General features: G+C 42.4%; 1 protein-coding gene across 1 annotated transcript in view; it reads right to left on the bottom strand.

Annotated features, from left to right (window-relative positions):
* The window catches only part of DENND2C (DENN domain containing 2C), a 354222-nt gene that overhangs the window by 245659 nt on the left and 82542 nt on the right, over positions 1-26021 (bottom strand). Inside the window, exon 2 of the mRNA XM_078644389.1 lies at positions 1126-2161. Within this exon, the coding sequence (XP_078500515.1) occupies positions 1126-1994 (869 nt within the window). The 5' untranslated portion in view covers positions 1995-2161. The remainder of the gene's footprint in view (positions 1-1125; positions 2162-26021) is intronic.

The raw sequence follows: 26021 nt of genomic DNA, 5'->3' as shown, positions 1-26021 counted from the left end.
TTATGTAGATTTAATGATTGTAATTTTACAGTTTTTAGCCTCATGGTTATCTCTCTGTATCATTCTCCTCCCCTTCCTCCCTTTCCCTTTTATCCTTCCCCTTATTTTATTTCACTCTACCTCCTATAATGCTCTCAGTTATTATTCATAACATTCTTATAGTTTTTCTCTTTGTATACTATGTTGCAATTATTCAATTATTTTAATAAAATTTTCTTTGAACTAAAAAAAAAAAAAAAAGAATGTCCTGGATAGTTTTCAAATAACTTCAGGGCAAAATGTGTTAACATTTAAAATCAGAAAATGCTTGATAAATGCTTCTTACAATGATCACACCTTATACGAACTGGTATCAATACCTTTAAAACCAATATTGACAACCAATAAAAGCGATAGTATATCACAACTGTATTAAAAATCAAAATCAGCACTTTACATCCTTGTATTAATTTTTAAGAATACCTCAGATACCTTTACAACAGGCGTAATTGAATCATCAGGCTACTGGGACTTGCTACAACCACCCAGCAGTTAGATACTCATCATTAAAATGGAAATAATCCTGTATTCGTCATCTACATAGATCTATTGGTGTATATACAAGAAATGTGCAGATAAACACAGTAACTGTCTTAACTCGGTCTGCAGTTACACTTACTACATAGACTCACCATAAAAGTATGTAGATTTACATTAAAACTGCAAGGTTACTAATCTAGAGTGGGTGAAGTGAGCCGATACAGATATATGTACAAGATATGCGAAAAATACCTATATCATTCGGACTTAATATTTGGATGGAATTTTGTAACTATACTGACACCTGAACTGGAAATCCCAAATAAGAAAGTTAATAAAACTTTTCTTAAAGGGTATTAATCTAGTATTTTCCTCTAGAAAAACATCAATTAAATTGTTCGAACACCACCGTGGCAATGAACAATTTGCAAACTTTTCAAGGAGAGTGTTATATTTCTAATCACTGAGAGCCGACTGTCAATTCGTGTAAACATGATAGAACTTTGTGATAAAGTTAAGACCGTCTTGGGCACAATGAAAAGATATTTAAAATGCTGGGAGAACACAAATTCATACAGATAAGTTAAATGGCTTATCACGACTTGCCTTTTAGATCGGGGCCTTATTTTTCTGTTTTCAAATTTCTTTCTTTCAGTATTTCGCTGTCGTGGTGCAGGCGGCTCATCAAGAGTCCCATCTAGTGACTTTTTTCTGACACGATTGTTGTATCTACAGTCACCATTTTCATGATTTGTGTATCGAAACGTCCTTTGTGGTTTAGGTAAAGGATTGATTGATGGCTCATCTTCCAACCCACCGGTGTCACAATAAATATTTTCCATGCTCTTCATGGTAAGAGTTTGATTTAACCTACATTGGTTAAGTAACACCGTTGCGCTGAGCTCTCTGCCGGTAGAACTGCACCGTTCCCTTTTTCTTTTCAAGTCATACATATAACCCCCATTCTCCTCACAGGAGTTCATTTCCACGCCCCTCCACAGTCCTCTTGAAGTGTAAAAATTTCCAGGGGGAAGTTCCTTTTCTGGATCCAACAAATGATATTTCAAGTTCTCATTCTCACTTTCCAGAGAAAAAACTGAGCTTGATTCAGTTTCCTCACTCACAGGTTCTAATCCTTCATTTTGGGCATAAATGCCACTGTCTTCCCTATCATAGTGACTAGAGTGGCTGTTTACTTCCCGAAAGTCAAGAATGTCTGGTTTTCCCAGGCCCAACCTGTTGCCATGTCCCGAATCACCATGTTTTCTGTTTAGAATTGCATGAGAGTTATTATAGTCAAAGCTGACCCCGAAATCTCTCAGAATCAGTTTGTCGGTCTTGCAAGCCTCTTTGGTCTTTACTTCCCATTGAGAGATCTTCTGTTTAATGTTTTTGCATTGGCTGCGCGAGAGGGTGTGCAACGTTGAACGGGAAAAACCAATCTCGGTGCTTCCCGTTGGATGCATGGTGGCCATCTACGTGATCACCTAAGTGTCATTGCAAGTAGAGGACATGAAATCAAAGCAAACTGGACAGATCCAACCTCAACATTCTTTCCGCTTTTAAGTCTCGCAACACCTCGAGCTTTGTCTCCCTCCAATGGTTGTCCTCTGTGAAAACCACTGCAACATCCTTCACGGCTCTGTAAATAAAAAGAGTACACTCGTTACCAGATGATAGCAGACATCGTACAGTTTCATATAGTCATAAGATTTGCGTAATTTGTGCATTTACAAAATGAAAAACTGTAGGGTGGACATATAAATGTTGGATGATTTTTTAAAAGAACACAGTTCAAAGGAAGCAAAGGACCTTTGAAGAAAGCAGCAGGGATCTTGTTGTGTCAATGACATTTTATAAACTTAATTTTGTAGCCGAGAAGGACTAAGATATTGTGAAAATCAAAAAATGAACTTGGAAAGCATACTGTGAATGCATTCCTAGTGTCCTCCATATACCAGGCCACCCTAAGTCCTCTCTAATTTTTTGATACTTGTGGCAGCTTACCGTCGAACTTTATTATCAGGATGAGTAAGATATATATAATATTTTGTTCTTCAAATGCTTCCATATATGCAAAGAACCATGGCTAAGCATTGGATGCCAGACATTTGGCTTTGCTTGTCTTGTTTTGTTTTGTAATTTGTGTTGTAAATGTATTGTTGTGGGAGCTGCCCTACTCTCTCCAAAATAAGAAAAGCAAAAAATATTGGGGTCAATTAGGATGGCGGACGGATCGCCACCGCCATGCAGGCGGTGGCGATCCGTCCGCCATTCTTGCCCGTCCGCCACCTATTTCCCCCCCACCATATTACAATGGCAGGGGGGACCGTGGCGGACGGGAAGACCGTCCGCTGCATTTCTGCCGCGGTCGCCTTGCGACATCGGCAGAAAAGCTCTAATATGGTGGCGGTGTCTATCAGACACCGCCAGTCATATTAGGATGTGCTGGGGGCTATGCATTTCCGTGGTGGCAATGCCGCCACGAAAAGGCATACGGTCCTTGCTTTGGGGGCCTGTTGCGGCCCCCAGGTTGAAGGGAGAGGTGGGGGTGCACATGGGGGGTACCTATGGTACCCCCCTGCAGTTGCATGCACAATGAGGCAGGCACTGCATGCATTTTTAACTTTGCACAGCATGCATTTTTAACTTTGCGGCGGGTGCTGCTTAAAGCAGCACCCGCCGCAATGTTAAATATACGGGATGTGACCGCCAGGGTGGCGGTCACATCCTAATTCCAACGGAGTGAACGTCGCTGACCCTGCGGATGGTCCCTCCACCTCGGGGGAGGCGGACGGACGCAGGTCCGTCCGCCATCATAATCGAACCCATTGTTTGGTGTCAAAATGCACACATTGCCATATTAGTACCTGTCACTGAAGGGAGCTACTTTGCATGTGGAGTTGGACCTTGTGAATTGGGAGAAGGTTGCCACTAACTACCACTGAAGAGAGCTAAACCATTGTGACGAGAACTGACCCCTTGCTGTATGCTGTGGTTGGAGGACAAATGTAAATGATACAACAGCAGACCATTAAATGAAAAAGGGTGGGTGTAGATTAACAAATTACACATTTAATTTTAGTAAAATCTAAACGCCAAAAGAAAAATACAGAGGCGTGGTGTGTGACTTTAACCAGAGAAGGAAAGATGCAATAGTAAATCAGTCTTTTCTGTACACTTCCGTGCACTTGGGACCATTGGTGTGGGTAGAGATTAAGGGGCTCATTATGATGGAGGATTTTCCGCATCCTCCAGGCCGGCGGAAGCCACCGCCGGCCCGGAGGATGCGGAAAATCCTCTGCGGACCCACCAAAGACCCACCGCCACATTAGGATGGCTGGTGGGTCCTGGTTTCAGTCCGCCGCTTTTCCGCCGCGGTTGACTTACAACCGCGGCGGAAACGCTGTAACATGGGTGGCGGTGTCTATCAGACACCGCCAGCCATATTAGGATGGCGTAAAAGAGATGCTTTTCCACGGCGGCTTTTACGCCGTGGAAAAGCATGTGTAACTTCACTGCGGGGGCCCGTTGCGGGCCCCCTGGGTGAAGGGGGGGTGGAGGGTGCACATGGGGGGTACCTATGGTACCCCCCTGCATTTGTATGCAGTAATCGGCAGGCACCGCACGGTGCCTGCCGCTTTCTGCATACAAATGCAATGTATGCATTTTTAACTTTGCGGCGGGTGCAGCTTGAAGCCGCACCCGCCGCAATGTTAAAAATAGAGGATGTGACCGCCAGGGTGGCGGTCACATCCTAATCGGACAGGAGGGAACTCCGCAGGCCATGCGGAGATTCCCTCCTACTCTATGGTCGCGGAGGGACTCAAGTTCGTCCGCGATCATAATGAGCCCCTTAATTTCCCATGTGTACACTTAGGTCCTTACTCCTACCTTTAACCATTTTCCCACTCTTTGCTTTTAGTACCAAGAGTCCGATTCACAAACGTTTTTGTTCACCTAAGGAAATTTGCTCAAAAAGGGTTTTGTAATTCTTTCTACATCCTGATTCATAGACTAAGAATAGGTGGAATGTTAGAATCGCACAAATTTACTGGGGGTTTGTCATTGCTGGGCATTTAGTTTTAGCAGCAAGAAAGGTAGATTGTCTGAAAGTGAAAATGCAAAGTGCATGGTTCTCACTCTCGAAGCCCTTGTGAAGTTGCTGCTAAAGGGCTGAAATACGTGTGATGTCAGGATGGGAATCGGCAGTGAGACCGTTTCCTCACATTGTAGCCTATTTTCCTGTGCAGAAAAAAAAATGAAATTTGCAAATGCACATTTCCACCTCACTTAAAGGCAGATTTTCCGCCCAGTGGAATATTTACAGGATTACATATTGGCTCTTGGAACTCTATGCCTAGGGTTCAGCCCCGGACCACAGCTGGGGAGGCTTGTGGTTGCTTGTCTACTCCCCAGAGCGAAGAGCACCAATGAGAGCAGACCTGGAACTTTGAAAAGAAGCGTTTTGTGGATAGGTCTCTGTCATCACTCAGGGACTGTTTGGAAGCTCATTCTGACGGCAGTCCTACAGGAATCTGTAAAGATGGCACAGGTGATAACCCCTACTTAAAGGGAATCACTGTTGGAAGTTTTCATCCAAGACAGTACACTCCGAGGACCCCGCCCACTGAGTGATGTTCACACATAAGGCACTTCTGCAGATGGCGCTGCAGACGAAAACGCACTCAAAGATACTGGGAAAGCTCACACTGAGGGCAATGAGGGAGAGAGCATACACAGAGGCTACTGCAAGAGAGAGTTTACACCCTGGTGAGCGGGGGGAAGCACACAAAGGGTGTGTGGTGCACGATCATTAATTCTTACCTGGGGCGTCATCTCAGAGAAAATCACTGTGTAGTCTGCTATTAAGGGCCAAAGAAAGGCCCCGGCAGTACCGGTGGCACGGAGGGGGAATGTGTGCAACCCTTCAAGTGCACTCACCCTTCAAGGGGTACCAATTCAGGCTAAGGCCAATAAATATGTGTACCATATGGGAGACTCGGTGCTCCCTTGTCACATTGTGCAGAGGCACCCCATCATTTTGCGTTACGCCACTGTTTACTAGTCACAGCTGGTGTGTTTAAATGCCAAATGGAGTCTACAGTCTTTGGCTGCTGGCCGCTGGTCCTAGGAAGAAGAGGACTGCAATCTACAATCTCCCCCACCCACCCAACAAAATTACATTTACACGAGCTTTGATGACATTTATTTTAATGTGTTAATGTAGTTTGGTGTGATTTACTGGTTCTTGAACTCTATATATTTAAGAAAAAACGTATAACTTGTGGTTATGCTGTGTGACCAAGCTTCTTGTTCAGCGGGTGCTTGGATTGCGTGGTATGACGGGACATAGGTTCCAAGTTCAAAAGGCTAACTGAAACATAATATCTAATAATCTATATCACAAACATGGTAGACCCATAATCCAAAGAACTAAAAATGCTTCAAATATACTCTCTTCTGGTCTGCAAATTTGTAAATTTTTATTCAAACAGGAGATATAAGTGAGGGTTATCCCCAAATGTTTGCCTTCACCCCGTTTTCAGAACCAGTTTTTGTTGGCTTTTGGGACTCTACACGCTTTACCACTGCTAACCAGTGCTAAAGTGCTTGTGCTTCTCCTTAAACATGGTGACATTGGTTTATTCCCAATTGGCATATTTTATTTACTTGTAAATCCCAGGTAAGGTGGTGAGTTAAATACTACTATTGGGCCCTGCATCACCGATTGTGCCACCCACTTAAGTAGCCCCTTAAACATGTGTCAGGCCTGCCATTGAAGCTTGTGAGTGCAGTTTTAAACTGCCATTTCAACCTGGCACAATAAACCTTCTACCAGGTTCAAACCCTCCTTTTTAATACATATAAGTTACCCCTAGGGTAGGCCCTGGACATCCCAGACGGCAGGGTGAAAGACATTTAAAAAGAAGGACATGTACTTTTAAGTTTTATTTTTCCTGGCAGTGAAAAACTGTTACATTCGCATTTTTCGCTACAGCAAGGTCTACCTCTCCCATAGGATTACATTGGAGTTCTCTTACATTTAAAAAGCTGTAACTTCCAAATGGGAACAGGTGGCCAGTTCATGTTTGGTGTCTTTGGAATTGTAAAGGAAATCATCTCTTATGGTCAGACTTTAAATTACTATTTTGAAAATGGCACCTATAAAGAGATGGCATTTCCCTGCCTAGGCCATTCAGTGCCCGGAGCCTGTCTCTGAGTCACATAACTGGGTGAAGTTGGTAGTTGGGCTTTGAATTTTACTCCTAGACAGCCACACACAATAGAGAGCTTAGGTGTGCTTGGTTGGGCCATCACTTGAATAGGCTGTGTCCTGCCTTCACACAAAGTGCTGCATACCCCCTGTATTGAGTCTGGAGTCAGGCCAGAGGAGGCAGGAAACCTGTGCACTTCAAAGGGGACCCGTGAGCAGGCCTGTTGGTGGCAAAACTGTTTCACGTGCATAGCCTGCCAACGCGAAGTTCTGTAAGCACGACCCTTTGCGCTACAACATCAACCATTTGGGGGAAGTGACACCACAAAGCTCTGGCCCACCACCTCGCAAAGACGCCAGGCTCTTTGTGCTATAGCAATGACCATCCGTAACACTACGGCCTGCTTTTCGCACCTCATTGACAACCATCTGCAACACTTTCCTGCTCCCCACAGCCCCCTCCACCATGAATGGAAATCTCTGCGCTAGACCGAGAAGGAAACTTTTCTTTGGGACCGATCGGGGCTCCATTGTGGTCAGCCTGAACTTATGATTTTCTCCGGGTCTCATACGTCCAGATAGCCACGAGTGGCATTTTGGGATTTTTGAATCTTTAAAATCGCATATCTTTACTAAATTTCTGTTGTTTTAGTCTTGATTTATTTATACATTTTACTCTATTTTTCTAATTTGGTGTGGTATTTTTCTTGTGTTGTGTTTTCACTTTATTTTTGTTTGAATTGCTGCTTAAATACTTTACACATTGCCTCTAAGTTAAGCATGTCTGCTCCGTGCCAAGCTACCATAGAGTTGAGCACAGGTTTATTTGGGGTTTGCCTGTACTTCACCCAGACAAGGATTGTGGTTGCTGATTGAATAGGTCCCCCCTCCCAACAAATAACCCAATTTCTCATACTATTAATAATGGAAACCGTTGCTTATTCCTTATTCAGCCTGTGCTGTAGAAATGGCTTAGAGTTGCAGAGGCTGACCTGGTACAGAGGACTCAGGAACACATTAAGAGCACCCTAGACCCCATAAAAACTAAAGTTTAGGTTGTTTATCTGTGAGAGTTTGTGTTCAGATCTTTGAGTGAGTGTGTGTGTGCATGCATGTGTGCAAGGGAATTATTTGTGAGTGGGAAAAGTAGGAGCTGATTTAAGCCAAGGTTAACAGTGGCCATCTGTTATACATTGTTATTCCTGCAGCCTGGGGCCAGTGCCTATAGGATTGTTATATCCCATTTGCATTTTGATTCTATAAGGTCTCTGCGAATGGGTGGTAGCACTGCTGGTTAAGCCAAAAATATTTGTGGAGCACTGCTCTCTCTCACCTGAGACTGCAAGATATGTTGTTGAGACAGGAATATCCCATGCATGGTAAAAGGGTATGTGTCCCTTCCATGTGTGCCCAAATCTATGTTAAACTGGTATCTTACCTTTGTTTTGGCCTTCGTGTCACACTAATCTAGCATGTGCTTAAAAGGCCCAGAATGTGCATTGACAATGCAAGGACCAGGCCACTCCCTGTGTCCTGGAGAAGTGCACCAAGTGTACTCTTAGAGCAGCCAGTGGACTATTGTCTCTATGGAAGAATGACATTCCATGGTGGTGGCATGCAGTCTACTGACCTCTCTCGACCTCTCTCATTTAAAGTTCCACTGTTTTCTGACACCCAGAATACAGATTCCATTTGCATGTTGAGTATGTGTGAATGTGCAGTTCATGTATAACAGATGTTCTGTGAAGGTCTGAGTACTGATACCAGTGGTATTCATTTTGGATGCCACTGTTTTAGCATGGCAGAAGATGTAGGGTAAGTATAGATTCCACAGGCGGGTGGATTGTATTGGTTTCATTCCTGTGGCTGGAGGGGGTATTGAAGTGAAGAGGATGAAGAAGGGCTACCCTTAAAAATGTCTTAAAGACCTTGTTAGCAAAGACTGCTAATTAGTTTTTTCTGAGCACTGTCATTTGGTGAATAGTAGGGTTAAGGGCTAGGACTGTATTTTTTGTTTTTGAAACTGATGAAGATTCTAGGCAGGGCCTGCCCTTTTGTTCCTGATTACTGTTACAGGAAAGTTCATGACAGCCAGGTGCAGAGAACTCACAATTCACTGTGCTCATGTTTTGGGTACTCCTGGTTAGAGCCAGCCCCATTACTATCTGTACTGAGAAACATCACTTTGCACAAAGGTTGGGAAGTCCGGAAATACATATGAAAGTAATACAAGTCCAACCAACTCTGAAACCTTTGGCAGTATCTCAACACCCAGGCTAGAAAAAGTGAAGGAAATTCGGATCCAAATGAGCAGTTTGTTTGAGTCCTGACCAAGGAAGGGACACATTCAAAGACTATTTGAAACACTGCTATTCAACTAGGGCTGGTGTCTGCCTAATAGCCAGTCTATCACAGGTGAAGATGACATTAAATGAAGTGACCACTTTCTGCTGGAGAAGCAGAGTGTCTGGCTCAAGGGCACAGACACCTGCCTGTCTGCTGAAAGAGGGAAGGTGTGAGTCTGGCCGAGCAGGAGAAGAGACTGTCTAGGAATAGAAGCACAGCATGTTCCAGGTATGATGAGGCTGAAAGGGATATGGCAACCCAAGAGGGGGATTGGGGAGTGACCGTGCTGTAAACTTAGGCCATCCAGTCTCTCTGCACAGTTCAGATGTGACTGGGCCAAGACTGGAAAGGGTGTGTCTGCAGGAGGGAAGGCATGCGGGGAATTAGGGTTATAATTAGATTAAGTTAATCTAGGAGGTGCCTGCTTTCTAATTGTGTAAATGGCGTAGGTGCAGATCTTGCTGTCTGCAGCCATTGCTGAGAGTGCAGGTCCCAGTGATGTGTTTTGAGTACGTGCAGTGTTCATGGTCCAGTCTGGAGAAGAAGCGTGGAGAACCACGATGGAGGCACACAGTCTTTAAGCAAGCAGGCCAGTCCCTTGTCAGTATGCCTGTGCCAGTGCAAGCATACATGTGTGTGCTGAACAGACTGTACCACAACAGAAAGCTGAAATCAGAGTCAGGCTACCCTACAGGGCAGGCAGATATTCTGCCATACACGTAAGACTATGTTACTATCTCTACATAGGTATTAGATAAGCATATGTCCCTGACAAATGATTTTTCTTGAAATGCAATAAGCTACCAAAGTGGAAGCACTGAATCACTCAAAAACTTATATTTTTAATTGATAGATTACTTTTAACTTTCTGATTGGAAACAGATTGCCCTGAGTGGGTGCAGCACATATTACATCCAAGATATTGATTATTCTTAGTTTCAAGAGATCAAAGGCCTACAGCTATGTAGTGCACTGGACGACTCAATTTACAGTTGTAATCGATTGTGTTTCCATGTAACACAAAACTGGAAATTATAACCAGCACATCAAAAAAACTTTGAAAAAAGTATTTTGTTAAAATAAAAAGTGCTTATAGATTGTTTTACTGTCCACATGTTCTAATCAGTGAGCGTGCTGGTGAAAGACTTGTGACACAGGTTTTTGCACAAGAAACAGGTGGGGGTGTACGAAAAGCTGAAATGAACTTGCCATACTGTCAACCCTACAATCAAAGTTAGAAAATAGCCAATGTGAAATTGCATACCCGGATTCATACTTCTAGCATTACTATAGATTTGGTTCCAGTTTTTCAGGGAAATAGTACAGAAAATACACTGATCTGAAATAACTTTTCCCAACAATTCTCAAGGAACATGCGACACTCCTGGGGATGGTAACGTCTGTGTGGCTCATTATGAATATAGTGGAATATTTTATCACTGCCTCTTCAGAATATGTTACATTTTTTCATCCTTTTCCTGTGCAATTACCCCCTCGAGCCCACCTCGAGATAGTCAGGCTGGCTGGCTTTGGTCTTTCAGTGCAGTTTAGAGCAGGTATGTTAAGCCCGCCGCAGGTTTCACAGCCACCACTAGGCAGCAGGGACCAGCATTCAGCAGAGTGGAAAGAGAAGATACAGAATAGCACAGGAAGACTTACTTCCAAGGAATATCAATGAAGAACTGCCATTGGGAGGCTCTGCCCCTCCAGAGACTTCCATGGCATGCATTCCGCTAAATGAAGCATCGCTTTGTGATTCAGCCAGGTATTTCACGCATTGTTGTCCACTCCTCGTAATAACATTTGAGTACTTATGCCCTATTGTTGCTTAAGTGCCACAGCATTTAAAGGTGTCCTGTCGCCATATGGATGATATTAAGCACAAAGACTTGTAGGAGCTGACTTTAGCTAAGAACTGCTCGACAGCACTTCCTAGAATTTTCGTGGTGTAAACGGAAACCTGGAAGCCATATCAATAAACACCAAAGAGATTGCTTTCTGGAGAAAACGGCAGCAACAACAACAATAATAATAATAATAATAATAATAATAATAATAATAATAATAATAATAATAATAATTTGCATGTGTATATTCTGCATGCTACCATATTGTGTGTCATTTCTTAATGGTGTGAATAACTGGTACTATTATTACCCAATTTAATAGGCTGTGTTGTTCCTATTGAAATCTGAATAAATAACATGCCAGTTACGCACAGACCTCAGCAGTGAGCACCTAACTGCTCAGTAATATAGACAACATCAGAACAGTTTTAAAGAGACATATTTTACTTGCACGTTTCACTTAGGCCATGTACAGTCTTCGCTCAGGGTATGTCCTCCTTTCAGGACATGGGCATCTGTAAAACAATGCAGGTGCCTAATTCACTCACTTAAGATACCTCAGTTGCTCAAATCAAATCTGAGTATTTCAGTGCTGCAGCCACGTCCAGATACAGATATACTGTAAATAAATAAATGAATGACACATCCTGAAAAAGAAGCTCCGTAGATTTACAAAATAATTATCCGTCTTCAAAGCTATAGGCATTTTTCGTTGCTGGGTTTTGAGATTGCGTGTGTTTTTTTTCAAGATATTTCATGGCTCAGATCCTTTGTTCTTTATTTTTAAGTGTAGTGTCTGCTCTTTCTGGGAGTATCCTGGTATGCAACCTGGAAATGTGTCAAGTAGTTGGCAACACCTTAACTGGCTCCAAAACATGTATATGCTAGCCCAGAAGCAAGTAATTCCTGACTCGACCGTGCTCCACTCATCACCTGACCCAGATATCTAATGGGCGAGCGCGGTTCAACTGGTAAACAGTTTTTTGTCTTGGTCGCTGGAGTACCGCGAGTCTACGCAGCCTCGGTGGCTACCATCCGTGAGATGGCCTGGCTGAGTGCTCCTTGCTGGTAGCTGTGCAGTCATACTTCAAGGGGTGGAGTTTGTGACACCATCTCCTTACAGTCCGGTGGAGGCTACTGCCCTAGCAAGAGAGGATTATGGACATTAACATATAAGCTAGTGCTTCCCAAACTTTCTAGAACCATGACCCAATTATTATAATGACAAACGTTTGCGACCCACCTAGCATTAATGGACATGAGGCAGATGATCTTGTAATGTAACCAAAGCGTCGGGTGGAAGTGCACTTTCATCTACAGACAGCATATTTCCCATTGAAATGGCCACTAAATCTGCACAGATATAGTTTTACTGATAAAGCTATATTGCACACAAATGATAATGTGTGGAAATCGGGTTTCAGTGAATATTTATCATTTATCATCACCAAGTGTCTTGATTTGTTTTGATCCTATTAAAATCTTTGTTTTCATCACACATGAGAATTACAAAAAAAAGTGCTTCATTTTTGCTTTTCGAACAGATAATTGTGCACAGTCCTTTTACAGGCATTTACATTTTGTTATGTGTTAAAGACATCCAACAGCATCCCTTTCATGCTCACTGTACCCCAGCAAGATTGTTCCATTTTTTCCTCTGACTGCACTGTGAGAGAGGTTTGTTAATAACAATTCCCATATTAAAAAAAATCTTCATCCGCAGTAGTCAAAAGACATAGCCTGCAGATGTGACAAGATAAATGCAGTATTTAATGGCATCTTTATTTATTGATTGGACTTTCGCTACCCACCAACAATGGCTCACGAACCACCACTTTGTCTCGGCCCACAGTTTGGGAAACACTGCTATAAGTTGTAATTAGTTGTCGATTTATGAGGTCAGCATCAGGTTTGTCTCAAAATTGCAAAAGTTGTTCTGGACTTGGATGCTCACATGGCAGACAGTCGCAGGTTGAATTTACAGAATAAATGTTACAATACAGCAGCTAATGACATGGGTGGCCATTTTCTTGAGGAAGGAAAGCCTGCCTGACCATGAAAAAGTCTGTCAAGCATGCGGTGTGGCTGGAAGGTGGAATCTGGCCTGGACAACCCTGAATTCACAGGAACAGTTTGAGCTGTCAGCTGGTCTTCGGTTGTCAGCGCTGCTCGCTAACAGTTTTTTCTCTGGGTTCAGGGCCTATGTTGTAGTCCCTCTATTTGACAATGATGTCATGTGTTGTGCACATCCTATAGTTACTTATGATAGATTAATGGCACCAGCTGCTCACAGAACTGGAACATTGCAATAAATGTTGAACCAACAGGAACAAAGTCAAGGTGAAATCAAATATTTAAAAAAAGGTAAAAATATTGTTATAAAACTAAGCCTGTTTAAGGACACTGCTCTGCAGTAATTTCTTCATAGTTCATTATATCTCTCTAGAAATGTAAAACAAGTTGTGAAAGTGAATGTTTATTTTAATGGAAGAAGGATGTTGCAGATCCATTTTGTGTAGTTTTTAGAGCTCGTAACAGTTGGTACCTGCAGTTAAAAATGACTTTAGTAGGATTGAAATGGGTGATGACTGTAAGACATTGGAATATTATTTGGACTGGGTGATTTCCACCTCCAGGAATAAACACAACCCTTGTCAGGGTGAACCCTCAAAGTCACTAAATTAACATTAGCTCTGCCCCCTGGTAGCTATGGCACAGAGCCGACAGGATTAACTTAGACGCTATGTGTAAAGTATTTGTGCAATACCAAAACAATAATGAAGTCAAAATGCAAAACAAAAAAAATCCCAAAACAAATCAGAAAATGTGAGCAACATTTACTAAACAAAATGACACCAAAATGACAACAATCCAATATGAAGGACCGGATATATGAATTTGTAAAGATTTAAGTAAGAATAGCACCAAGAAGCATGAAGTGCCAATGGTTTTGAGTGGTTGCAGTAGACCAGGACCTAGGCGCACTTTCAGGCTAACCACGGTTAATCTTGTTCAAAGATATTACCTTCTGACTTCATTCCACCACCGGAGAGCACACATCTAAAGCACTTAGGGCTTAAGGGGGAGACACATTAAGACTCAATGGATTTCAGGCAGAGGCCAACAGCAGGACCCAGTCCAGGTCCAGATGCCACTGGTCAGCAGAACCATTGCAGGAAAGGCCTCTTTTAGGTTGTTGTATCCCTGTAGCTTGAACAGAAAGTGAGCAATATGACCTTTGGAGTCTATTTATTTGTCATGCGTACCTTTGGAAGCAGGCCCAAACCTTAAGGATTTATCCAAGGTCATAGGCCGCATGTGCTGTCCGTTTCTGCTCTTCCTCAACTCCAGAAACTGTTCTTAAGTGGGTATCTGGGAGGTGCCATATTTATGCCTGGCATGAGCTAGTGAGTGGGAATGACTAATGGGCATGCCCTAACAAATGAGGTAAAAGTTCCTGGGGCCAACCCTACCCTCTATGCACTTTAGGCTTTTTCAAGATGGAGAAAGTCTTCGGCCACACTAAACTTGGGCTCTGAGGGCTGTGTGTGTTTGTGTGGGACATGCGCCATTGTATTCTTAGTGCCCTCTCATATCTAACAGCAAAATACAGCTTACGACAGCCACTGTACCCACAACTAACCCAAAGATAGAAGCCTGGTCAAACCGAACAGGCTTCATCAACAACCAGTCGATACACAAGAATTGCCTTTCCTCCTGTCCTTTTAAGTGCACCCCCAGTGTTATATGTAAAACCCAGAAACAGATGTCTAATGCAACAAAGAAGGGGCCTTCAGCAACCAGACCTTGGATACACAAGAATTATCTTTGCCCTTCAAGTGCCCCCCGAAGGGTTATATGTAAATCCAGCAGACCTGTCAAGAAGGCTCTGACACTCAAATAGGATTTGACACTGGAATGTCGGGAAAAGATGTTCACAGACCCCACCCTGCACATTCTGAGAGCTTCAGAGGAGTCATCTCTGCACATTCTGGTTAGCTTATTGTTTGCTCTGGGGAGGATATAACACCTTTTTCACAACTATTCAAATGCTCATCAGTGGCTGGAAAAGATTTGAGAGCAAATGCAAAGTAACCTCCAGAAACTTTAGGCATGAAAAAAGGTAACTTTTTCAAAGTTATATTTCCTTACTAATCATTAAAAATCCGACTTCACCATTGAATTTGATTTTTAATAACTTTTAAAAAATAGTTGTATAATTATAAGTCTAGCCAGTCACATTCCAGAAATATAGTATTAGAATTTCTGCATCTTGCTTTTCTACATAGGATAGCTAGACTTGCAACATTAAAAAAATAGCTTTTGGATGCTAGTTACTGTAAGGACATGTTAACAATAACTTTCTACAGGGCCTACTTTAAAATCCCATGCACCCTGCCTTGTGGACTACAAGGCCTACATAGGACTGAGCTATCACTATTTAAAATATATGTTTTGACCTGTCAAAAGAGCATAGTTTGACAGGTCGAATTTCAGTATTTAAACTGCTACAGTTAGGTGGCAGTGGTAGACATGAAGCCATGTTTTACACTGTCACTCTAGTAGATGGCACAATAGGTGCTGCAGTCCACTAGTGACATTTAACTTACAGGCCCTGGGTACATTCTGTACCATATACTATACCAATTAGTAATCTGACAATTCAATCATATTTAAAGATGAGGCACAGGCCCTTTACCACAGTTTAGCAAGGGTAACGTGCACTGATTTCTAAGGTCAGCAAAAATATAGGGCACTGTAAAAGATTAATAGAATGGGGTTACCAGGCAGAAAAGGCGGATTTCCTACAATGCCCATCAGACTCATGCAGTTAATTTACTATTCCAACTCTAGCTCATCAGTTTTCCCCCAAAATAACCTGGATCGCAAATTTACTGTTCCATCTTTAGCTTTAGAATAAATGCTGGAAATGTGGTGGATCTATTTGGATCCGGCTGTTGTTATTGAGCTGGATAAGGGATATGGGCTGGTCCCGCATGCAATATAGAAAATTTGTCTATGTGTTCTTTGCAAACACCAGGACACGTTCATCAGTGCCTGAAGGTTCTCTACTGTCCTGGTGGAAGCAGCAACCTGCAGGCAGTGATGGGACTTTCTTATTTTTACCTCCAACTAGGCCCAAAAGAAAGGCCTTATTTAAAGGGCCATTAGCCCTCCTTTTGATCCAGTATCATCTTGACCAGGAGCTATCTGGAGCCTAACACCTAGTTGCCAATGCAATGGAGGGAAATAAAGGCACTCAGCTTTTTAATACTTCGGAAGCATTCAAGATGCAGGATTTTGACTTTGTTCACCCCTTGTATGTAAGAGATATCCATGCACTGTAAGAATAGCAGATTAATCTGAATGGGTAATCACACAAATAATTATTTAAATAGCACATGTTATTTTTTATTTCATTTCTTTTATAGTACTAATCATCCTAGCGTAGGGTGTCAGGAAATTTACATCACTTGTACACTTTATACAAAGTCAATAATCAAACATGCATGTAAATTATTGTACAGTAAAGGTTATATAAGACAATGGGGGTAACAAGATATAGGCATCATAGTTTCATAATTCATCTATATCAGTATTTAAAACGTAGGACAGGTGTTGGGTTTGTCTGTAAAAATAAGACTTGTTTACTACCTTAAGGAATATTTTTGCTTTCTTAGAGTAATGAATGATTGAAAAAAGATAACTAAATTCATGCCTTGCAGTTCGCATGCAGCTCCTCAGTGATAGTTCATAGTGCACTTTGCTTTAGCAGAAGGATTTCAGTTTATGAACTGCAAGTAACAAAAGGATGACAGTGATAATAGCAGTAACTCAATAAGCCACCCACATAAAATACAAATCGGAGTTCTGCAAGCTATATGATGTACTTTGCAGCGGGCACATTTTACTCTCAATGCTACTTTATGAGTAAAAACTGTGACTAAACAAAACGCAGATCTCTCCAGCAAGTGCATCAAATACCAGAGTTTTCTCACCCTTAATATGATCGACAGGAACTTGTTGGACACATAAAGATCTCCGCAGCAGGCACCTTAACCTCCTAAGATTTTTAAAAATGCAGCCTTTGTGACCAATAGAGTAAGCCAGAACGGATATAACCATATGTGTCCTTAATGCCAATGTATTTGTGGCAGAGGTTAAGAAATGTGTAAGTTTAAAGGCAGACTCTGTTTATTGTGACTCCTCCTCCTTTCCACTGCCACTCCTTGACGCCCAATTTATTATGGGTTCCCGGTATTAACTCTTTTCGAATTCCAGCTCGGCCTGGAATAATTTGTGGGAAGTTAAAGATGTCCAAATAGTGCAAAAGACATCAAATTAATGATCATGGCACACTCCCAACATCTGCTGCCCGAGGACACACACACGACTCTTTAATCCACTGACGACCATTAGTTTGAAGCTTGTCTGTCACGGTAAAATGAAAGCAGCCTGCTCTAAAACCTAGCATGCTGCAGCCTGCTCCTGAACTAGGAAACTACGAATGTAAGTGTGAACTCCACTAAAATCAACTGAACGGACGAATCCTCAAGATGTGATTGGTGTAAAAATATGTGTGACTATGGGAAAACTATTGACTAAACTTCAACGAGAGACTGTTCAGATCAGTCTTAACTTCTACACTCACCTTGTGGCCGTAGTCATATCCGTGCTTAAAAACAAGTTTCATCTCTATAAGTACTAACCTCCGTCGTGCAGCGTGCATCCTGCATTTGGTGTTATGCTGGGCTGGACAAAGTTCTTCTGTGCTTCAGAATTTTGACTCAGGAGAAAATACATGGAAACAGGTGTTTCCCAGAAGAATATGTTCCAAAATTGTCTTTTTTTTAAAGGCTATCTGAAAAGTAGGCCTTTACTTTGTAAAACTACACAATGTAGCACTGTGGTTCTTCCAGCTGTGTTTGAGAGCATACAAAGTATCTTTGATAATTTGTGCGAATAGGTGGTTTTGTTTCACTTTCTCTCGCTGAAAATACTAATGTGTGGATTCACTTTCATAGTAGTGGAAAGTGGGCCATATGTCACATGAGAAAAGAAATGGCAGAGGCAAAGCAATGACAGTATAAAAGGTAAAGCACTAATAATTAAGCAACACCAACGTCAGTGTGGTGACAATAGCTACAATGTACCTTACATTAATTGAACAAACCACACGCACACCCGTATAGTGCACTACTTTGCAAGCGAAAGGGGGAGATCTACCAATTTATAGAGCCACGCAGCGTACTGCACTAGGGGGAGATATATGGCCCTGCTGCTCTGTCCCCCAGAACTTCCCTCATCCAGTACAAAATAATATGCTTGGACAAATTTGAAAACTTTCCACATTTTGTGAGTGCTGTACAATCAAAAACATTTCTCCTTGTTAATGACTGTGTCAAGGAAGCATCATTTTGATGCAAAGCACCATCTGCAATTGTTACTAGATAGGGTCTTGCATCAAAAACCATGGGTGGACGCATGGGAATGCCCATGTACCACTCACGGAATGCCCCATTCAGGCAATGCAATGCAAATTATAGCAAAGCGATAATAGTGTTACTTTTAGGGCTACTTTCTAGGGCAAAAAAAGTTATCAAAAACACAGGGGTGACAAATTGATGCCCATGAATACGTTCACACAGAGGTCGATGTCAGCTAAGGACTCCTTCGTTTACTGATGTTACTCATTTATTCTGCTTACTCGCGCTTCTGGATGAACCGGACTTGTACAAACATTTTCCCTCTGCCTTTTCCATGTTCCTTTTAGTTTCACAACAGTTGTCACCCCACATTCTCTTCTGCAGGGCCCCTCCAAGACTACTCCACCCTATCAGTTAAGAAAGACTTCCTGGAAAAAACTGGTTCAGTGAGGACAGACTTTCTCCAATAGCCTTATCCTGGCACACTCCCTGATCCTGGCCTGGGCCAGCGGCTTCACCCTTTCAACTGACGCATGAAAGGCCTTTGGCTGGATAGAATGGCTTTGTTGGTGAAGGCCCGAGAGTGATTAGTAGACATGGTGTATATTCATCAAAGCATCTACATTCTATCCACTGTCCCAATCCTCACCTTCTGTTGTGTTTAAACATACAGATAAAATCAAGTACTAGAATAGGTCTACCAACTGAGGTTATTAAAGAAAATAACTACTGGGTATCTCTCACGAGGATTGTAACACAGCAGTAACTGTCCTCACTTCTGAAAGAATGGTCTTCACAATCATATAGTCTTGGCACACTTTCAGACGCTCTAAAATGCAACAGTGGGCATCTTTTTGGCCTATCCTAATTTGCTCCTGCCTTTCACCTCCCGAAGCAGCTTCCCTAACTCCAGTTGAAGCAAGGCGCATTTTCAAAGCCCTGCACATCATGAATCCCTCGAAGTAGCAGATCTTCACTTTCTAAGAGACACTTTATGGTCTGCGTTGACTGATCAAGACCCTCAGTATGAGTGGCTCAATATTTCCAATCACTCCTACTGTAAATTCCTGTTTGCCCAAGAATCGGAATTACAAGTTTTGCGGTAATTGTTGAATCTCCCACATTCTTCCTCAGGTAATTTCATAAAGCTTAAACTGCCAAAATGTGCTGGGGGAATGTCTGTTAGATATGCTAGATGTAGATTTATTTAGCCTAAATTATTGATTTTGATAGAAGATATGTATTTGCTCACTAAGACATGTTGACGTCTACACAACTAACGCAGAAGGTGTGCGTCCGTAAACTCACACATACAGACAGTTGGGTATTCCTGTGTATTCCTTCAGGATAGGATTCATGCAAAAGGTATGCATTTCCGCAATGATGGCATGTAAATGGTATTCATGTACTCAAGGGATGAGCACTGATTTTCCGACTAATGCATAATGTAAGTAATGTGGATATAGGCTTAAAACATTGACAACATTCTATTTTTAAATGACCAAAAAAAAATACAACATACATGTTATCGCCCCCCTTCTACACACCTGCTGACAAAAGTGAATTATTTGATGCACTTGATTGGATTCACAACATATATATCAAATACAGTCGGTTTGAGTAAATTGCTTGCCTAAATATGGGAAGAGTATGCTAACACATTTGTGAATGTCCAAAGGTTACAAGGATGTGAGCAAGGATGCTAACCAACATTTGCATTGAATTGGTCTGGGCACTTGTAAAACATTACTCTAGAGATGGTTGATTATCTTGAGGTAATGCTGAAATAGACAAATTAAGGAGAAACTGAGCTAGGAAAACAAATGCTACTTAAAAAATGGCCATGCTTGGCGTCCACTTTGATCATATTAAAAGCCAAATAGAAGTATTTACTGCAGGTATCTCGACTGAATGAAACAATATCATTGTACAGCTTCAGAAAAACAACGGCAGCTATAGAGGGTAAATTAATTCCATCTTGTCTATGGGAAAGGGAGTCCTTCATAAGAAAAGGGAGATAGACATTAGACAGACACAGGAACACCTCCAAAGTTCTCCACTAACATAGGAGATTTAGTGTCAGTTTACATGTGAAAGAGTAACAATGGGCACGAGGTTCAGTCAATGTAAAGGATGAAGAGACCTGGGGAATAAACTAGCATTAAGATGATTTGTGCCTGCACAAAATAGAACTAGGTAATAAGGCAACTTGTGGCAGCAGTTACCTTGAAGAAAAATATTATTTTCCAGTCTGTTAGCTGACATGTAAGAATAGATGAGATGTGTTTGTCTATTCCTCGGCATTTGGCGTCCCCCAGGGGTCGATTCTCAGCCCTCTGCTGTTTAACATCTATGTCAGACCCCTTGCTACCATCGTGGAGGACGCCGGTTTGACAATCTATTCGTATGCCGACGACACGCAGATTGTGTTCTCTCTCTCCAGCAGCGAGGGCCATGAGGTCTCTGCCTTGAAATCTGGCCTGTCACTCGTTGCTGCTTGGATGCATGACCATCTGCTCAAGCTCAACGGTGACAAGACCGAGGTTGTTATTTTGGGCAAGAATAAAGATCTGTGGGGCCCTCGGCATTGGCCCTGTGATATGGGTCCTTTGCCGAATCCAGCCCCCGTAGCCCGCAACCTCGGCTTCCTCATTGACGACAGGCTCTCTATGAAACAGCAGGTAACAAGGGTCGCTGCAATCTGTTTTTCCACCTTAAGATGGTTGCAGAAGATCCTATGGATGCTGCCTCGCTCTACTCAGAGAACTGTCGTCCAGGCTCTTGTGATCTCCCGCATCGACTATGGGAATGTGCTTTATCTTGGGGCCGATAAGGCCACTATAAATAAGCTTCAGGTGGTGCAAAACTCGTCAGCTCGCTTATTGTGCAATGTACCCCGGAGATCTTCCGCAGCTCAGGCTTTGCATGACCTTCATTGGCTTAAGGTTCCGAACCATGTAAAATGTAAAACCTTATGCCTTCTCTTTAAAATCAGGCAGGGTTCTGCCCCTAAATACCTACAGAACCTGGTTCAAGTCTATAAGCCTGGTCGCACTTTAAGATCTTCCACTAGTGGCGATTTTTCTGTTCCCAGAATTAAACTGGCCAAAATGGGTGGCCGCTCGTTTTCTTATCTTGGCCCAAAGATGTGGAATGCTCTTCCGCCGGCCTTGAAAGCCGAGACTGATCTCCTCCCTTTTCGTAAAAAATTGAAGACCCTTCTGTTTAATTAATCCCTCTGCACTGTTTGTTCTGTTCTGGGCCTTTTGCTTGTTTTTCTTTCTTTTATCTATCCCTGGCGCCGGGAAACCCATTGAGGGTAGCTGTGCGCAATATAAGTTTAAAAAAAAATAATAATAATAAATAAAATAAGTGGCAGACATTGCTCCTGTCAGCTTTTGAAGACCAGCTGAAGAAATGTATGACTTAACAATAAGAAGAAACATATGGTGGCAAATTTATTGAAGGCAAGTTTATCTATTCTACAGAAATGTTAAATATTTCTGTAGAGAAGCTGCATGTTTCTTTTTATGAGTGTTTCATGCCTGGATTCTTTTGGAAGAAATACTGAGGTGATTTACAAGCTTTTCATGCTGTTACTTTATCTCTGTTGTTTTGAAAGGCTTCTTTAACACAGATTTAGTTTTACTGTATAGCAGGACATGGATAATAATAAGGGGTGGGCTGAACTCATGGAGTTTCATTCCGTGAAATGCCACAGAGTTACATGAAAACTCTGCAAGATTCTGCAGAGTTCTTCTAATGGGTGGAATTAGGCACATCACATTGCTTGCTCTGATTTTTTTTCCAGGAGCTCGTTCCCTGCTGAGAAAGCAACACAAATGGCTCCACACGTCACACCAGAGGGCTCTGCTTCTTGAGTAGATTTTGCTGCCACTCGAGTATTTTCTACATAAGCGCGCAGCTTTTCGACCATGAACAGTCATGACCGCCCGCCACCGCCCACCTGCATTGGGAACATTTTGCGATGCCTTCCTAGCAACCAAAAATTATACTCAGGGACGTCAAGTCTCCCTCGTGCTAGCCAACTTACTGCTGGTGAGCCGTGCATGACAAAAAAAACTCCACCACATGGCGGTTGGCAGAATTTGGCAAGTACTCCATTTTACATGCGCAATGCAGAGTGGCCAAAAACACCGCCAACTGTGCCGGTGTAGGAGAATTTATCACCCACCCCTAATAACAAAATTCACTGAAAATACTTTTCTGCCCTTAAAGCCTATTCATCTGCTAAGTAAGCAAAGCATTTGAAAGCCTTTCTGAAATAAATGTAAAGCTCTTTTCCCGATTCTGGAAGAGGTTTTTATTAACAAGAAGACACTGAAACAATTTTGAAAAGTACAACAATATTTATGTATGCAGCACATTGTGGAAAAGGCCATTTGATTCATGGGAAAAAAATCTTGCAGCTTGTGCATTTTTCTCCTCAGGATTCTTTTTAAGCTAAAGGCCCAGCAGCTCTTTTCTTGCTCATTTCTAACTGAAAAATACTGCTGTGCCTATTTTATAAGAAGCTCTAGCAATTGTGTGGTTTTACCTCAGTGCCTGACTTGACATACACTCTCTTTAAGGGTTTATTTTAATTATTCCACTGGGGTGTGAGTTATTGGCTCCTTCACCTACCTGGCAAAGGTTTGAGGAAACTTTGTACCTACCTTGCTACAGTTTTATTTCTGGACTCCAAAGTCATTCATGGTCCTATATGTTGCTGGCTGCATACCTCTTCTTCATAATATTGATCCTGTCTCTTCTATTGGCATTGGCTATCAAGTCCAAGTTGAAACCATTACCTTGAATCTTTTTGGCATTGCTATTAACTAGTTATTACTTGAGGGATTTGGTGCATGCTGTTCTTTCTTGTGATTGCATGGGGGGATCTCAAAGCTAGATGGCTGGAACTATACCTACTTCTTTTTACTTCAAGACGTTATCCCTTATCAAGATTATAAAGCATCAGAAGGATCTTGATAACAAATCTCTTGGGACCAACATGGAAGAGGGAGGTGAATTTTCACAAAGGTGCTCTGCTTCTCCTCAAGTTTCAGGGACAGCTTAAAAAAAAACCTAACGCCGCTACCTTTGTTAAAAGGCCCAAAAAGGATATGGACCCTCCCACCAAATCCCCTTCCCCCTTGACCTTGGAAGACCTCATGGAAGAAAACAGAGGTCTGAAAACAATGCAGTTTTTCAAAAAATCGAGGAAAAGTGGTCTCTTCACTATAAGAGAATATCTGCCATTGAACAGAAAGTGAGGGATATTGAAGATGCCATACCAGATGTTTCCCATATAGTCAAGGAAACTGAACAACTTAAAAAACAACAGAGGACTTGGAAAACAGAAAAGGAAGAAATAATCTTCATCTGTACGGTATATCAGAGGGATCTAAAGATTCCACAATGATCTAATTTTAACAACAGGCTATTCCTACAATTGTTCCCCTGGGAGATCACAGTCCATTCAGCATCCAAAGGGCTCAATGCTTGGGTCCTAAAATCTCTATTCTTCATCTAGCAAAAGGTCTAGGGGCATCGACATTATCTTCCTTCAGGTTAACAGAATTGATGAGTGTTCTTTCAGCAGGTAAGAAATTCAGATAATTTTACTGGTTAGAGAACAAAGTTGTCTTTTCTCAAGATATCTTCAACGCTACAGCACTTAGAAGGGCTGCGAATAGTCTGTGCCGCCTGGCCAATGTGACAGTTCCGGGGACCGCAGTGGGCGATGCGGATCTTTGTGACAGGTCTAATCCACGCAGCAGCAGTGATATGTTGGTTCTGCTCGGGAATGTGCCGCTCAGACAAAGCAATGCATCAGTTCTGCTCAGGGATGCATCGCTTAGCAGAGAAGAGGCTCACCTGGCAAGCACCGGAGGCCCACTTCCAAGGGTCCAGGACTGGGTGGCTCCACTTGGCAGGGTAGAGTCATAGATGGCAGAGTCAAGGCACAAGATTGCTGGAAGCCTGTCATATCCCTGAGACTTTAGATCAGGAGATCAGACAACTAGCCCTTGGAGTCACTCTGGTTTCAAGAGAGGCAGGCCCAGTCCTTCTCACCCAGCACAGCAAAGCAGGAGTCCAGTAGAGTGAAGTTCAGCAACACAACAGTTGTTCTTCATGGACGAGTATCCACAGGTCCAGAAGTGTACTGGAGTGGTGGTGTCTGAGGTCCATCTTTTATATACAATTGTGCCTTTAAAATTAGGAGAAGCTTCTAAAGTCATGCCTTTGGAGTTCACAGATGCCCTGCCGTCCCTGCCCTGGCTCCAGACTGACTACAGGAGGGCATGTAGCTCTTTGTGTGTGAACAGGGCACAGTATATTCAGGTGTAAATAAGGCTGAGAGCATCACCTCTCTCCCATCCTGCCAGTGATGGCCAACTCTGTCTCACCTATGCTCCCATTGTGTGAGGCTGTCTAGGAGGAATTCACAAATACCAACTGGCAACTACACCCAGTGATGTGACCAGAAACAGGCTGCAGGCATAAATGGTTACAGCAAGAAAATGCCAACTTTCTAAAAGTGGCATTTTCAGAATTGTAATTTAAAATTCAACTTCACCATGAATCAGGATTTTAAATTAGGATTTCACATACACCAAACTTGAACCAATTATATGTCCCCATTTAAAAATTACACTTATAAAAGGTAATAAGCCAAATCCAATGTTATACTATGGGAGAAATTGGCCTCACTGCAGTGAAAAAAGAATATAGGACACTTTCACTACCAGAACATGTAAAGCTGAAAAGTACATGCTCTGCTTTTTAAATACATTGCACCCTCTGGGCTGTACAGTGCCTTCCCTTTGAGTGACATATATGTATTAAAAAGGAAGGCTTGGGCCTGGCAAAAGGTTTATTTTTCCAGGTTGAAATGGCAGTTTAAACTATGCACATAGGCTCTGCAATGGTAGGCCTGAGACATGTTTAAAGGGCTACTTAACAGGGAGGCACAAACAGTGCAGAAAGCCTACTCCTAGCATTTAATTTACAGGCCCTGGGTACATGTAGTGCATGATACTGGGGACATTTAAGTAAATTAAATATGCCAACTAGATGGTAGCCAATATTACCATGTTTAGAGGAGAGATCATATGCACTTTAGAACTAGTTAGCAGTTGTAAAGTGCTCAGAGTCCTAAGGCTAGCAACGACGAGGTTCAGAAATAATGGAGAAGTAAGACAAAATGTTGGGGGAAGACCACCCCTGGCTGACAGGTCTAACAGAAGGCATTAGAGTCAAGGAAAACACAAGGCTTCCAGCAACGGGTTAAGGGGTTGGATGAAATGCCTAATTGCAATCCAAGCCATTAACCTGACCCCTGCTGCAACACGGATGAAGGCTATGTGCTGAAGGGGGTGGCTGATGGAAAGGGATGGGATTTAGGACTTGCCGCAGGTTTTGGCCTGTCCTGCGCCCATCTGCCACTGTGCGCAACCAAAGGCCTTGTGCAGCAGAGTTATCAAATTAAGAATATCATAAAAAAACAATGACATTTACTCATGGAAACGCAGTTGAGAACTCATTTATAGTTCTGATACAGATTCAGAAAACCACTGAAATTTACCAGTTGTGGTTACCTATGCACACAAAACATGCCCCGCCCACCATGCTAAAAACACCAATTTGTCCACGGTACAGACA

Source organism: Lissotriton helveticus, chromosome 5_1, assembly GCF_964261635.1.
Source record: "Lissotriton helveticus chromosome 5_1, aLisHel1.1, whole genome shotgun sequence".
NCBI classification, from domain to species: domain Eukaryota; kingdom Metazoa; phylum Chordata; class Amphibia; order Caudata; family Salamandridae; genus Lissotriton; species Lissotriton helveticus.
This window is presented reverse-complemented; position numbering and strand designations above follow the sequence as displayed.